Here is a 16929-nt window from a genome sequence, read left to right on the forward strand (position 1 = left end):
CTGAACATTAGTGGACGGGAAGGGGCAAACAATCTCAAGAAAAGGCACACGTATCAAAATTTTCAACCACAAAGTGCACATACGTTGAATGTATTAAAGTTTCAAGGTAGGTTGACATGTGTACAAGCAGAAAGCAATTCCAAGTACCAACAAACATGTTAGGCACGTTTTAGTTTTCGCAAAACTTCCCTATCACAAGGAATATTAAAACTTGAAGTTCACCACGATATTTTCTTCACATCTTTGACTATTGAAGAGATGCAATGATGTGTCAATTCAAATGCTACTGCTGATTGCTCATCATTTCCCCCTGGATAGCAAGGAAAAAGAACTCAATTTCAAAAAGAATATGTTTATACGAGGGGAGAGAGAGAGAGAGAGAGAGAGAGAGAGAGAGAGAGCATTCACATACGTATTCATCATCAGAGTTATGTTGTCCCCTTTTAGTAGAATACGCCCTAAACAAAAGCAAGATAGAGTTTAGAAGGAGAAACAAGAGAATAGTAATCTTAGCTAGCAGAATATTCTAGTGTTTCACTACCTACCTAATGTCTTTCTGCTCTTCTTTTTTACGTTAACTTCTTCAGCCTCATCCAAAACCAAGTTCATGTACTCGTCAAAGCCCTGAACAACAGAAATGTTGATCATATAATCAGGGTAAAAGAAAGATTACGACATGCAAAGGAAGAGAAACGAGTTTTGGATTTGGTCAGAGTGCAACACATGAATTATATCACAAGAATAATGGTCTAAAATAACAGCATTTTCATGTCTTAAAAGTAACATTGTTCACAACTTGTTCAAGCAAATGCATGCATTGGCAGTATCAATAATAATTCATGGAGTTGCACCTTGATTACTAGAGAAGCTTTTATTAGAAGCCACTTCCATAATTTTGTAACTAAATTAGCACAAGAATCAATATACTTGACATTAATTTAGATTGCATGATTACAATTTTTAGCAATATTTAGATACCATAATTTCAAAATTCAAGATTTCCCATACACATTGGCATATGTGGTAGACCTTTTATTAGTTATTTTTTCACTAGCAAAAATGGGCACTCCTAGGATTGATGATGCATAACAAACTTACAGACCTGAAGGGCCATATTATTTCCTATTAACATCAATCATTATAACAAGATGGACAGCACAGTGAATCCTGTGCAGACACTTTCGTGCCTACAAGTAAGAACAATTTGTCTTTCCAGTAGATCAAGATATTCTATACTTGTAACCTTCTTTGTCTGTTTTTTTTCTTCTTGTTATTTATTTTTTTAATTTATAATAATATTATGATTATTACTATCATTATTGTTATTGTTATTGTCATATTATTTGCATAATTTTGCATTACTCGTAGCAGGTCATTTCAGCAATTTTGACTCATATTATCAAACTCCCACGTCAACCTTAGAACAGTTAAGAGCTGGAACAGAAGGAACAAAAATATCTACAAAGCTCAACCAATTCCAAGTCCCTCAACTACTTCAGACAATTCTGAGAGTCGTATCACAATGGTCTTTGGACTAAATGGCATCTACCACCCACCCCCACCCCCCCCCCCCATCCCCCCCCCCCCAAAATCCAAAAAAAAAAAGGTAAAGGGGAAGGGTTTGGCTACAGGTCAATCCCTCTTGCGTGCGTGAGTTGTACTTCCATATGAAAAGGCAATGCTAAGGTTTGAGTTGAAAATGATGTCACACAGCTTAGCATTTGAAGTTGAACGTATGGAGCAGAAAATATATATATATATATATATATATATATATATATATATATATATATAGATTAGTGGTAGTTGCCAAGGAAATGAGCACTAGCCATACGATAAAAAATATGATCTTGCAATTTCAAATGATTAAGATTATGCTCAGATGCCGGACTTCAGATTACATCCCACCTATTAGATTTTAGATATTCACTCATTTCAGTGATCAAAACAAGGGTTTTAAACTTTTTATCATCCATGTGTTTTGGTGTAAAAAGTTAGGCATAGATCTGAAGTTCTTGTACTACCGTTAACAAGACCATCAGATACCGTCATGACGAGATGCGTGATAAAAGACTTCAAAAGCCTACCCAACAAGAGGATCAACAGGATTGTCAGATAGACAACCAAACGCTACATGAAATGGGACTCCCGAGAGCACCATCAACAAGACCATCATAAGAACGTCCCGACTCTGCTTGCAAAAAGGGAACTCCCGAGAACACTATTAGATGGACCATCAACAGACCGTCATGACGCTACTTATGGAAGGTGCCTACCCAAGAGCACTATCAGGAAGATTGTCCTAACTTTGTTGAGTTTCATACTAAAGTTAGCGATGAAACTCTAGGAAGAATTCTGACGGTGTTTTACATGTCTTGACGTTACTCAAACTCCTGCGTAAAGCTGTCTTTTTACACGTTGCAACAAGGGTTTTCTCCATCCTAAAAATAGATAAGGATGTTCATTGTATTGTTGTCGAAGTCTAAGCCTTTACTACCTTTTGAGAGGTTGCCTAGCTTCACTCTTGTTGTGAGCCAAGAGAGCCATTGTTAAGAGCTTTCATTACTTTCTCTTTCTTGGACTTTATATTTCAAACCACACACCAAACTAAACCTTCAACCGCTTGAAGTCTACCGGTGGGTCAATAAGAAAATCATATAAAGAAGATTGGACAGTCAAGAGCTGGAGCTGCTGAGGAGGCAGGGAAGAAAGTGAGAAGCTTGTCTTGCATACACTAAACCTTTTAGGTGATGCCGATTCCTACTTCCCAAACTTTCAAACATTTTTTGACTTGCAGCCATTATCTCTTGCTCTACAAGCTTGTTGACGAAAGAAAAGGTTTCAAGGAGTTTAACTTCAATAAGGATGGAGTGTAAAACCCTCAATCACACCCCCAAAAGCCTTAGGAGGTGGTTTGGACACCTCATCAAGGCTTAAGGGGGTGCCTAGCAACCCCCAAAAAAGCCAAAGGGGTATGGTTGGACCACCCTAAGAGCATCCCCAGCAAAAGTGGTTCTTTTTACTACCCAAAACACACCTTTTGTTATTTTAACTACTAACTTTTCAATACAAACTCCAACAAAATATCTATTCACTCTCTATTTACCTAAAATATTATTTTCCAATTTTTTTAATCATTTTTTCCTCTCCTCTTTCTCTGTTTATCACTCTCTGTGATCTCTCATCTGTCAGCAAAGAACCAAAGACACCCAAAGCAAGAACAATACAGCCAACACATCTCCACTGATGTAAGACGGTATTTACCTATATTTTCTATAAAAACGAAAATAAAGAAAATATCAAAAATGATATTGGAGCAATGCCGGTTGATCAGAATATTACCCGTTATCAGACAATGGAAGTACAAAAGGAAATATTGTCATGATTCCCGCTGATTGTCAATTTTTATATTAAGATTTTATTTTTATTTTAATAGGACTTTATTTCTTTAATAGGGTTAGATTTGCTTTAATTATTTTCCTTTTCTTATTAGGATTATGTTTACTATTACTATTAAGATTATGTTTACTTTCCTACTAGTATTACTTTCTCTATTATGATTAGATTTACTTTCTCTACTAGAAGTAGGTTTACTTTCTCTGCAAGTATTTCTATCCATATAAAGAGGCTTGCTTATTATGTAAAACAGAATCCATTGAATTATTATCAAATCCGAAAATTCTCTCTCAAATACTCTACGGAGTTTTATCTTTCTTTTAACTTGTGGGCTTATTTTTATCTTTTTGGTTAAAAGACGAAGAGGCTTCTCCTTGCAGAATCAAAGACGCTGCTCTTTGATTAGTTACTTTAGTCTTCCAATTGGTATCAAAGCAAGCTTTATCCTGATCATGACCAATCAGCGCAACGGTGACAAACTTTTCCAACAACGCCGCTTGTAGGGGAGGGACTCTTTCGAGAGCCAAATTCAAGGGGTATCCGAACCGGCATTATCCGGATTTGATGGCCAACTTATACTACAACAATAACTTCTATGACGACGCCGTTCGTGAGAGAGATGTTGTTTCGAGATCCGACTACCAACGATACATCAAGCGATCAGAGGCTCCTTTTAGAGCTGAATTCCAAGAGCTCGGGCAAACGGAGCAGATGATGCAACAAGAGGTGCACCAGTTGTGCAAGTCGTTTGAACGCAGGCAGATGCATGCCCATTGGAATCACAGAGACACCTGGAAGTACCGGATGAATATCGATCGCCCTTCATTCGATGGTTATCTTCACATTGAAAATTACCTTGACTAGATAATGGAGGTAGAAAGATTCTTTGAGTACATGTGTATTCCGGAAGAAAAGAAGGTGAAGTTGGTGGCTTATAAGCTCAAAGGTTTAGCATCCGCTTGGTGGGAATGGTTGAAGCTCTCTCGATCCAGGGAAGGAAAAAGACCCGTGACATCTTGGCCTAAGATGAAGCAGTTACTCAATGCCCGGTTTATACCACCAGATGACTATGGGATCCGAAGGGAACCTGTTCGGTATCCTTATGTTGACCAATTTCGTGAGGATGACGTAAGCCACTTTTGTCATATCCATAATCATCTTCATAACTCTCCAAATAGGCCCTTCGCCTATAAAGATAATTTTAATTATGGTGAAGAAGTTGTAGAAAATGTTAAGTTGGTTGAAGAAGTGGAGTTGCCGTAAGAGAAAACATATGTGCAACCACCATCATTGATTCCAACAACTACATCAATGCTGGAACAGCTACCGCCTCCTCCAGCGCAAGTGAAACTTCCTCCACCACAGTTGCAACCTCCTCCACCACAGCTGCAACTCATCAAGATTACCACAAAAATTGGCGATCCTTTGGAAGATAACGGTGAAGTTGAAGATGACGACCATGAAGAAATCATTGGGGGAATTTTATGGAAAATGACAAAAAGGAGAAAACGTGTCTTGGTGAAAACTATGTAGATTTCTCCAAATATATTTCTGCAGAGGAGCTGCGCGTGCCATGTCCCAAAAAAACTCAAGGACAAGTTTTTTTCAAGTGGGGGTGTCTGATGTAGGACGATATTTACCTATATTTTTCGTAAAAAGGAAAATAAAGAAAATATCAAAAATGATATTGGAGCATCGTCGGTTGATCAGAATATTACCCGTTATCAGACAATGGAAGTACAAAATGAAATATTGTCACGATTCTCGTTGATTGTCAATTTTTATATTAGGATTTTATTTTTATTTTAATAGGATTTTATTTCTTTAATAGGGTTAGAATTGCTTTAATTATTTTCTTTTCCTTATTAGGATTAGGTTTACTATTACTACTAGGATTATGTTTACTTTCCTACTAGGATTAGATTTACTTTCTCTACTAGGATTAGACTTACTTTCTCTATTAGAAGTAGATTTACTTTCTCTACAAATATTTCTCTTCTATAAATAGGCTTGCTTATTATGTAAAACAGAATCCATTGAATTATTATAAAATTAGAGAATTCTTTTCCAAATACTCTGCGGAGTTTTATCTTTCTTTTAGCCTGCGGGCTTGTTTTTATCTTTTTGGGTAGAAGACGAAGACGCTTCTCCTTATAGAATCAAAGACACTACTCTTTATTAGTTACCTTAGTCTTCCGCTATGTCATCCACAGTCAGTTACCACCCAATAGGCCAAAACACCCTCAATTTCACCCCCAATTGGCCATAACTCACAACACCAGTTTGTGTCAATACAAGAAGGAGACGAGACACCCATCTGGCTTGCAAATAAGCATTTGGAATATTAAACCCAAATCCTATTGCTGCCACCAAGACTGGAGAGCCACCAGCAGTGTTCAGGCGAGCTGTGTTGCGGTGGAGGCTGTAGGGGAAGATGAGGGACTTAGGGTTGGAGGAGTGGAGCCCGTAGGGGAAGATGAGGGACTTAGGGTTGGAGGAGTGGAGGCCGTAGGGGAAGATGAGGGACTTAGGGTTGGAGGAGTGGAGGCTGTAGCGGAAGATTTGGAAGATTTAAAAGAAATCTTGAGAATCTTGATCTTTGCAGGAGCTGGAATCTTAATGAAGAAATTTTGGGTTAATAGATGGTTGTGTTGTATTTCTAATGTTTTTGCAGAACTTGCAGAAGGTGTTTCTAGGCTGTATGTGTTTTGTTTTGAGCTGTGTTGTTTTAGTTTGGTTTTTGCTCTCTTAGCTAGTTGATTGGCTATAGGCTGGTTTTGGAGTTTGATACAAGATGTATTGTTGTTTTCAGCGTTGAGTTGAAGAGTTTTTGTTTTTGCGTTTGGGTGTTTATAAATTGCTTATTCATCAAAAAAGATGAGGGTGAGTCATTGGGTTGAGCTCTCCATGAGGAACCAGGCCAAAGGTGGGGTACATGGTGGAGCCCCACCCTGGATGTTGGTGCTTGCCGTAGGGTGCTTGGAGGAACCAAGCAGAGGATGAAGGTTGGGGTCCCATGAGGTAGAGGGTCAATAGGCTGTGGTGGAACAAACTCTGATCTGAGACCATGTTTGCGTCTGTGGGCGGAGAGTTTGAGAGTGAAGCATTGAGGAAGAGGGAGAGGGAGAGAGAAAGGAAAAGAGAAATGATTAAAATAATAGTTCAATGAGTTACAATGAACTTTCACATATGCTGGAGATGAAAAATGGCTCATAATAGCTATATTTAGCTATTATGAACACTTTAACTACTCTGCTAGAGTTGCTCTAAGGCTTTTTGTGGTGGTCGGCCACCTTGTCAAGACTTTTTGGGGTAGCCATCCCCCCAAAGGCTTTTTGGAGGTGGTCAGCCATCCCCTCAAAAGGATTTAGGAGGTGGCCAACACCCCTTCAAGGCTTTTCGTGGGTGGGCGATGACCGGCGAAAGGGTGGCCCAGTCACCCCTTCTAAGTGTTTCAGGTCCTCTCTAGGCTATTTGGGGTGGTGGCCGCCCCTAATGCTTTTGGGGGGGGGTGGGGGGGGCAAAAGGCTTTTTGAGTAGTTGGCCACCCCCTTAAGGCTTGAGATTGGGTATGCTAGAGTCTATTGGGTGATTTGTGAAATGATGATACGTCAGCATGTGATTGGAAGGAGTAAAACAAGGGTTTTACACCCCATCCTCATTGAAGTTAATTTCTGCCATAAGTCATTTGAACAAACAGGTATAAGTTGAGCAAATAGTTGATGGTTAGATTATGCCATATATTCCTAACAAGCATAAATCATGCTACCTAACATATCAATGAAAGGTGCTGATGGCTTCAGCATCTGTTTTTCCTTTTCAAATTTCTCTTTTTCTTGTTCAAGGTCACGAACCTCACATGATCAGGTTCAAAGGGGACAGATTCAAACAAGTCCAATTTTCATTTCATCTTCTAATCAGGCTCCAGTGACAGGTTTCTTTGATCTGAAAGTGGAGCCGTCCCTTAACTTGACACCTTCTGCTTCTCAAGTTAAGCCACACTACAGGAGCTAAAGAAACCAAAAGACTACCAACTGCAGCTTTTCGTTAATCTTCTAGTCACTACAATTTTTGCTTAATTTTCCAATCACATTCGAGGAGATTTCTTTGGTCTGAAAGTGGAACTCTTCCTTAACTTGGTTCCTTAACTCTCTCTCTCTCTCTCTCTCTCTCTCTCTGAAACCAAAAGACTACCAACTGCAGCTTTTCGTTAATCTTCTAGTCACTACAATTTTTGCTTAATTTTCCAATCACATTCGAGGAGATTTCTTTGGTCTGAAAGTGGAACTCTTCCTTAACTTGGTTCCTTAACTCTCTCTCTCTCTCTTCTAATTAGGTTCAGGAGATTTCTTTGCCCTGAAATGTAACTCTTCCTTAACTTGGCCCCTTCTACTTGACAAGTTAAGGGAGCGCTCCACTTTGAGACCAGAGAAACAAAAAGACTAACTGCAGTTTTTCTTTATCTAGTCTCTCTCCTTTTATTTTTCTGAATCAGGGATTAGCTTGTCACAGTTCAACTGCAGTATAATTAGAAGTATCATCCACCCCCAGAATCAGTTACTTCATGAATTCAAGCTAGGTTACCTCCACATGACAGCATTGACAGGATTTGCTAAAGATAATATCAGCTTTAACAGTCCAACAGAATTTGTTTGCCAATTTCAACTCTAACAGAACCTCTATTTACCTGCAGCAAATTTACCCACTGTTCATAGAAGAGGGGTAAACATAATAACAATTGAATTTCTTAGCTCATCTAGCACCCTCCCTCCCCAAACAAAACTGTTATTATAGAAGAGCTTGGACCCCAAGATGTCTTTCAATAAGGCTGAAATAATCCCTAATTCCTTAAACATTAAACAAAGGTCAGTCATATTCTCCTATTCTCCCGTCACTACCTTGAATTGGGCTCTTTTTTTGTGTTAAGGATATTTGTCCAGTGGTGGGGCTTTTGAGTGAGGAGAATGACTAATGAGGATCAAACTATGGCTCTCCTAACAGCCATTGAAGAGGGTCATTCTCGGGAGGTTAAGGATACTTGTTCCAGAGGTAGAAGGGAGCTTCTAAACTTAAAATGCTCTATAAACTATGAAATTACAGGTGCTTCCTCAAGGCGTTGGAAAGGCAAGGCTCATGTTTTTTAGCGTTGAGCGCTTCGTGTGGGTCTCGGGCTTGAGGGCCTTTGGTGTATTGTGGATTTTTGGTGTTTTGTGGGATTTTAGTGTTTTGTAGGTTTTTCTTTTGCTTGCTCTAGGTAGGTGCTTCCCTTTGTATAGGGGCAGTGTACCTAAGGCGCCTTACACTTTTTATAAATGTTTTCCATTACTTATCAAAAAAAATATACATGTATTATCCTATTAAGTGAACAGATAGAAACTTCCCATTTTGACCTTTCCATTCAATACTTAATCTTACTTTTTTTGATAAGTAATGTTTATATATCAAAAGCGCAGAGGGGCGCAACCCTTAGTACACAGGGGGTATACAAGGGAAACGATTAGCTAGAAGAAGAAAAAAGAACAAGAAAATCAGGATAGCTAATAACTATAGGAGCAAGCCAAGCCGCTGTCCAGGTGTAAAGTGTATGGAAAAAGAAGGCCGTGAGCTCCTCCAATGATCTCTCAGAGTCCTCAAAGCATCTCTCGTTCCTTTCTAACCAAAGGCACCACATAATGCATAGAGGGACCATTTTCCAAACAACAGCACTCCTAGAGCGGCCTCCCATCCACCAACAAGCAAGCAGGCCCGCCACCTTGCTAGGCATTACCCAAGACAACCCAAAACGACTGAATATGGCCTGCCATAAGGAACGAGCAGTCTCACAATGAATGAAAAGATGATCAATAGTCTCCCCATCAATTTTGCATAAGCAACATCTATTGATCACAATGATATTCCTTTTCCTGAGATTATCAATTGTGAGGATCTTCCCTAACACCGCCGTCCAAGTAAAGAAAGCCACTCTCGAAGGAGCCTTGGTGCGCCATACGCTCTTCCAAGGAAAAGGACTTGCTTCTTTGCTTACCAGGATGTTATAGAATGATCTAACATCGAACTTCCCTTTTCTCGAAGGGATCCACCAAATTTTGTCCACCCCTCCCCTACTCCACTTGTGAGAATATAACGTAGTATAGAATGAGGCTAGCACTTCCAATTCCCAATCATGGATCGATCGAAGGAAGCTAACATTCCACTGACGATTTCCACCCATAAACTCCAAATTATCGGCAATGGATGCATCTTTTGCATTAGCTATGTTATATAAGCCAGGATACGCTTCCTTAAGAGTCATTTCCCCGCACCAAACATCATCCCAAAATCTGATTTGTGATCCGTCTCTTGGGTCGAATTTGATATATTTAGAAAACACTCGCCACCCTCTTCTAATATGCCTCCAAAGACCCACCCCATGAGGACCGGTGTTGTCAATAGAGTGCCATCCACCCCATGCTGAACCAAACTTGGCATCTACCACAATTCTCCACCAAGCCTCTCTCTCGTGCGTATAACGCCATAGCCACTTTCCTAATAAGGCTTGATTGAAGACTCTCAACTTCCTGATCCCTAAGCCACCTTTGTTGATAGGAGAGCATACCTTGTCCCAACTAACCAAGTGATACTTGAATTCTTCGTTTAAGCCACCCCAAAGAAAATCACGTTGGAGCTTCTCTATTCGCTTGGCCACAGAAGCAGGCAATGGAAAGAGGGATAACAAATAAGTGGGAAGATTAGAAAGCGTGCTCTTGATCAAAGTGACCCTTCCTCCCTTAGATAGATACAACCTTTTCCAGCTTGCCAATCTACGCTCAACCTTTTCCAAGGTATCATCCCAAATGTTTTTGGCCTTGAAGCTAGCGCCCAGAGGAAGACCCAAGTACTTCAAAGGTAGAGAAGCTAAACCACAACCCAAAATCCCAGCCAATTCTCCCACATTTTCCACATCCCCTACCGGTATCAAAGCTGATTTAGCCATATTTACCTTTAGACCAGAAACGGCTTCAAAGCAAATAAGTAATGCTTTAAGGGAGCGGATTTGATTAATATTCGCCCCACAGAAGACCAGCGTATCATCTGCAAATAAAAGATGAGAGATGGTGATCCTCTCAGACAAGTTATCTCCCACTGAGAAACCCGAGATAAAACCATTATCGATGGCCGCACCAATCATCCTACTAAATGCCTCCATAATTATGACAAACAAGAATGGAGATAAGGGATCCCCCTGCCTCACCCCTCGTGAGCTTCTGAAAAAGCCGGTTGGAGTGCCATTGATTAACACCGAAAAACGAGCAGTTGAAACACAACGCTCAATCCAAGAACACCATTTTTCGCCGAAGCCACATCTCCTAAGAAGATATAATAGAAATTCCCAGTTTATGTGATCATAGGCCTTCTCCATATCCAGCTTACAAAGCAGCCCCATTTCCCCCGAGTTGATCCGGCTATCAAGACATTCACTTGCAATAAGAACCGAATCCGTAATTTGCCTACCCTTAACGAAAGCATTTTGAGGCTTTGATATCACCCTTGCCACAACCCTCTTCATCCTATTAGCAAGAACTTTTGCTATAATCTTGTAAGTTCCGCTTATAAGGCTAATAGGACGAAATTCCTTAAATTCAGTAGCCCCAGGCACCTTTGGAATAAGGGAAATGAAAGTAGCATTAAGACTTTTTTCAAACTTACCATGAGCATAAAAGTCTGAAAATACCGCCATGATATCTTTCTTGATCACCTCCCAACAATCTTGGAAAAAGGCCATGGAGAAACCATCTGGACCTGGGGCCTTATCTCTATCCATACCTTTAACCGCCTCCAAAACCTCCCTTTCCTCGAAAGGAGATTCTATTTGATTGGCCTCATCCGCCTCCAATAAATCAAACGCAAGATTGTCCACCCTAGGCCTCCAATTGCAACGTTCAGAGAGCAGAGATTCGTAGAATTGCACCGCCTGGTCCTTGATGATGTCTTGGTTGGAGTTAATAGCTCCATTAATGGTTATGGAGTCAATAGAATTGCACCTCCGATTCGAATTGGCAATTCGATGAAAAAATTTAGTACATTTATCCCCTTCCTTGAGCCACCTAATCCTGGACTTTTGTCTCCAACTGATCTCCTCTTGTAGAAGAGCAATCTCCAGCTCCCTAGAAATCACCCTTTTTCTTTCCTTCTCTTCTTCATCGAGCTCCCTCTCTTCCTCCAAACTCTCCATGGCCTTCAATTCTTCTGCTTTTTCTAAGCATCTAGCATTCACATTGCCAAATTCCATCTCGTTCCAGCTTTTAATGTCCGCCTTTAACGCCTTAAGCTTTTTAGCCAAGATGAAACTTGAAGAGCCAGAAAAATTATAAGAGGACCACCAAGCCCGTATCTTGTCCACGAACCCCTCTGATTTCAACCACATGTTCTCGAATTTAAAAGGCCTCTTACCCCTAACCATGCCGTCACAATCGAGCAAGATGGGAAAATGATCCGAGCACAATCTAAGCATGCTTTTCTGGATCAAGCCAGGATACTTGATTTCCCATTCTGGAGAGACTAAGAAGCGATCGATCCTAGACCGGGAATAAGAATTCGACCATGTGAATGTCCCTCCGGCTAATGGGAGATCCATAAGCCCCTGCTCAGCTATGAAATCCGAAAAATCTGACATTGCACGAGTAAGACGTGCTCCCTCCGCCCTTTCACTAGGAAAATGAGTCACGTTAAAATCACCTCCGATACACCAAGGCACATTCCACCAGCTGGTAAGACCAGCCAACTCCTCCCATAGCCGGTGCCTGATGTGATCAAAGTTCGGACCATAGACCCCCGCAAAAGCCCATACAAAGTCATCTTCTACGTTCTTGAAAGAACAGGCTGCAACATACTCTCCCACATAATCCTCAATCTTTGTGACCACCCTTCTATCCCACATCAATAGGATTCCACCCGAAGCTCCTCTTGATGCAACAAAAACCCAATCAGCATAAGCACATCCCCATAATTTTCTCACAAATTTATTGGAAATATACTTCATTTTCGTCTCTTGAAGGCATACAATATCCCCCTTCCATTGTCTAAGTAAATTTCTTACCTTCAAGCATTTATTGCCCTCATTTAACCCCCTCACATTCCAAGAAATAATCCTTGGCTTCATGGATTATCTCTTTGTGCCCTTCCTTTAGCCCTAACCCGACTAGAATTCCCTTCATAATTAATAGAACTTACCAGATTATTGAGTTCCCTCAATCCTTTCTTTCCCGCATTTGATGCCACACCTGCCCCCTTCCCTTCATTTTCTGCAATGATATCCGCAAACAGCTCCAATAATTTTTCTTCATATCCATCACACGTAATTCCCACGAATTGGCTAAATTCCTTGACAAGCTTCAAAACCCTGTTTGTTGACTTAGATCCCTTTTTCCCCTTGTTTCCCGGAGCTGAGCAACTCATTAATGGAATGAGATCCTCCCCTTCATAAACCTCTAATTCCAATCCTACCACTGGAATCTCCTTAAATGGAGCAGATTTCTCCACAGAACGTGGAGAACTGTATAGTTCCAGATTGGTTTGAGTAGGTCCCCTGTCCATATCATTCCTGAAATCCGCAAGAATTCCCACACAGTCCTCCTCCAATCCTTCCATTCCTCCTACTAACCCAATTTCCAATCCTGCCCCGGGAGAAATTAATTCCCCTTTTTCTGTTATTTGTTCGCAGGCTCCCACAGTCTTAGAAGCGGATGGAGTTCCTGGTCTAGGCGACATTTCCCGGGAAGCAATGACTGCCGGGAGGTCTGAATCCGTCCCAGCTGCTGTCGCCCTACCAGCCTGGGCTACCAGAGAACCAGACCCAGCCCCCGCCACCAAAGCCCGAGCCTCCTGACCTGCCGGAGCTGCTTTCCTCCCTTCTTCTTGGACATCGGAGCCTCTGCCGTCACCCAGTTCCACCGCCGGCGCTGTCTCTCTCCCCATCGGCACTGTCTGTTGCCCACCCAAGTGTAAAATTCCAGCCCTCATGCCGGACAGCCCCAACTCACCATTAGATGGTGTTTTTCCTAGCTCGCCCTGCGCGGACCTCGCCGAAGGACCTCCCGGCGCTTGACCCAGTGTTGCTTGATGACCAGCAGTGGACGATGAAGCTCCTGGATCGCCGTTCTTGTATGTCCAGCCCACTTGAACTTTCCTCACCCGCATCGGCCTTTTTTTCTTTTTCTGTCTCCCTCTTTTCTTATTCCTTTCTCCCACCCTCTGGGTTTCGCTCAACAACTGCATGGGCTGTGTATTAACACCCTCCTTTGCACTTTGGTTTGTTGGCTTAGGCCCAAGGCCCGAAAGCCCACAAGCGCAATGCCCGCAATTCCCCTTCGCCAAACGCTCCAGGCACTCTTTTACCTCTTGCTGAATCTTTTCCAGAGTATTCCTTAATTTAACGCATTCGAATCCTCCAAACTCCACGTGTCCATTGTCAGAATTGTTCGTTCCTCCTGGTACGTTGCGTCCTTGCACCTCCATCGCTGCATGAGACAAATTGCCACTACCCAACAATCCAAAAACCACCGGAGAAATCTTCACCGGAGACACAGGTTGCACCGGCGAAGGAATGGCCGGAAATTCCATCATGTACCTCTGTCTCCCTGAAGCTTCCATGCATCCCCCTTCAATCGGAGCCTTGCCCTTATCATTCGCCGGACGTATACCATCTGGGCGTTTGAGTATAGCTATCGATTCTGACCCTGGACCAGTGACATTCACGTTCATCTTCTTCTGTGGCGCAACATTTTTTCCAGTTTCCCCCGACAGCCATTTTGGGATTCTTGCGATGGTTTCTGTCGAAGGTAAAAAGAGTTCCTCCGATGGACGTATCGTGGCCTGTAACACCTCAGAAAAGCTCCTCCTTTTCTTCATATCATCCTTTTCTGGAACCATCAGGAATGGTTGGAGGAATCTAATAGCAATCTGGAGCTCAGACTCCAGCTTATTCCATCCTTTTTGATTCTTTCCTTCCGGCACCATAACTGACCTGCGCTTCTCCCTTCCATCGCATTCTTCAATCACCAAAAAACTTCCATATCTGTTGAAGCACTTCTGGGCCAATAATCTAGGATAGCCCTTCTTAGAATGATCATGAAATACCCTTGAATCCTTCACTGCAATCAACTCTTCAAAGATATTTAGTAGCCAAACAGCTTCATTACTACCCAGCTTCACTGACCTCACCAACCTTTTACTTTTCTCCTTAATCTCCAAACCAGCTTCCCCATCCTTCACCATCATCTCAAAATCCTTAGCTTCAATCGACCACCTCCTTGATAAGCCCATTCTGACCACCTCCGGCCACCCACCTTAGACTAGAAACCACTCCTCAACACCTCCTCTGATGAGGGAAAGAAGAGAGAGAAGAGAGCTTTTTTCTTTTTAGCTTAACCAGAAAGCTCACTTAATCTTACTATCACTTGATTTAGAAAGAAGAAACAAATTTTTTTTCTTTCTCCAGTTATAAAAGAAAAGAACGGCAACATGTGACCATGTATTTAGGCTTTAGCATGTTTCTTTCCTCAGATGGTCTGACAGTAAAGCTTCCTCTAGAGTCCACTTTGCTTTAACAGAGAACCACCTATCTCAAAAGTGAAGAAGGCTGCATAATTGCCCACAAATGTGGTATATCTCTATGCACCATCAGCCATTCTTTTTTTGAAAAGTAATTGGCCCCAAGGGGAAGGGGAAGGGGAAGGGGAGATTTGAACCGCACCATCAGCCATTCTGACACACTAGCATCTATTATCACTACTTATGTACATGGAATAAACATGCTTGCCAGTGAAAGTGACAAGAAATTTACTCTTTTTTCTTTAAAATATTTCCTCTCTTTGAAGTTCTATTTCTTTAAGCACAAATTTTTATTTATATGGTAAAGAGGAACTATCGAGACCATGCTATTTTGACTATTGCTATAAACCAGCATCAGAAATATTACTCTAAGATTTCAACACAATGCTCTATAAACTTCTAGAAGGAGAAGATGCAGAAAGGTAAATGTAGCAGTGGCAAGTTTCCCTGACAAAAAAGCACAAACAGAAATAGCCCCAAATACTAATTATTGGAGGATTGAAACTTAAGAACTTATAAAATAGAATATTCTCAAACTATTACTAATTATTGGAGGATTGAAGCTTAAGAACTTAGAATGTAGAATATTCTCCAACTATTACGATAATCCCCAACATAAAAATTAGTCATTAATGATATAATAATGAAGGGTGAAAGCATACAATAATACGGCCTTCAATGCGCAAATCCTTCTGCTCAAAAAGCCAAATCTGAATGCGAGCTTTCTGCATCGAATTTCAATTCACTAGAACCAGTAAGCAAGCAGCAAATACAGACACAAATCTATCAACAAAGAATCTTATCACTGAGGAAAATCTAACTTACGCTTTGAAGAAACCTGAAAATCAGATTCTGAAACCACAGAAGAAGACAAATCATTTACATAGATAGTAGAAATTACGAGAAATATAACCAAAAAAAATAAAAACACCAACTTGTTAGACGAAGGAGAGATGGTATAACTATGCACATACGATGGGTTGAGTCATGATCCTCTGAACTTTGGTGCTCGCCATGGCTGCTGATACTGCTTTCTCACTCCCAATCTGTCACTCAACGCTCGCAAGGAAGCCCTAACTGTAATGCTATATTATGTCCCAAGTAATGCAAAAGCCTTTACAAGTAGGGGAGAATAAAGCGCGGCGGGGAGGGCAAAAGCTAAAACCCGCCCGTAACCGCTTAACACGCCCGTATCGCCCCGACCCGCCCGCAAATTCGCGGATTCTGATGTTCGAACTTTGAAGTGCGGCTGCGGGTTGTTTTTTGTTTAATTCATTTGGAAAGGCTTTTAAAAGTTATTGGGGTAATTACATTTGAGAAATGCTAACTCTTTTATTAATATATAGGTATTAACATTATGTGAAGCTTATTTATTGGAGAGAACCAAAATAATTAATAAATAAAAAATGCTGCGAATATCAATAAATAAACTCCACCTCATATTAGTACTCAAATCGGGACTTTTAGTATGGAGGACGAAGGTACATAGATACATACAATTTCCTATATATATATATATATATATATATGTTTGCACGTATTTATGTAAAATAAAAATAAAGAAGTCTCAAATTTAATTTCATAGTAAATCATAAGTGATTAATGTATGCAAAAAGTTATATGTCTATAAAATCATTTTATAAAAGATCAAGAGAACTTTCCTTTTGGAATACACAAGTTTCCTATTTTGCTAGACATATACAAATAAATAAATAAAAGACTCAAAAAAATAACTTAGGGTCTCCTTTTAATGAAATAAAATTAATCAATTATCATCTCTTATGTAAAATTCTTAGCAATTTCTCAGGAAATATTTTCAATATATATATTATTTTGTGTCTTGAAAATGTTTTAAATTGAAGGTTTTAAATAGCATTGATTGAAGATTGTCCCTTGGAAAGAGAAGATTTTGTTGTCATCTATAAGAGCACTAGCAGTAGCTTC

The 16929-nt window shown here is 40.6% G+C and overlaps 1 protein-coding gene across 1 annotated transcript; it reads right to left on the reverse strand.

Moving 5' to 3' along the window:
- Window positions 1-55: 55 nt before the first annotated feature.
- On the reverse strand, window positions 56-16122 carry LOC132187291 (uncharacterized). The gene is made up of 6 exons (XM_059601556.2): window positions 15960-16122; window positions 15811-15837; window positions 15648-15710; window positions 546-624; window positions 413-458; window positions 56-310 (listed from the first exon to the last, which is right to left on the reverse strand). Exons 1-6 carry the CDS (start codon window positions 15999-16001, stop codon window positions 301-303), a joined length of 267 nt encoding a protein of 88 aa, XP_059457539.1. The 5' UTR covers window positions 16002-16122; the 3' UTR covers window positions 56-300.
- Between the last annotated feature and the right edge of the window lie 807 nt (window positions 16123-16929).

Source organism: Corylus avellana, chromosome 6, assembly GCF_965113065.1.
Source record: "Corylus avellana chromosome 6, dhCorAvel1.hap1.2, whole genome shotgun sequence".
Classification (NCBI taxonomy): domain Eukaryota; kingdom Viridiplantae; phylum Streptophyta; class Magnoliopsida; order Fagales; family Betulaceae; genus Corylus; species Corylus avellana.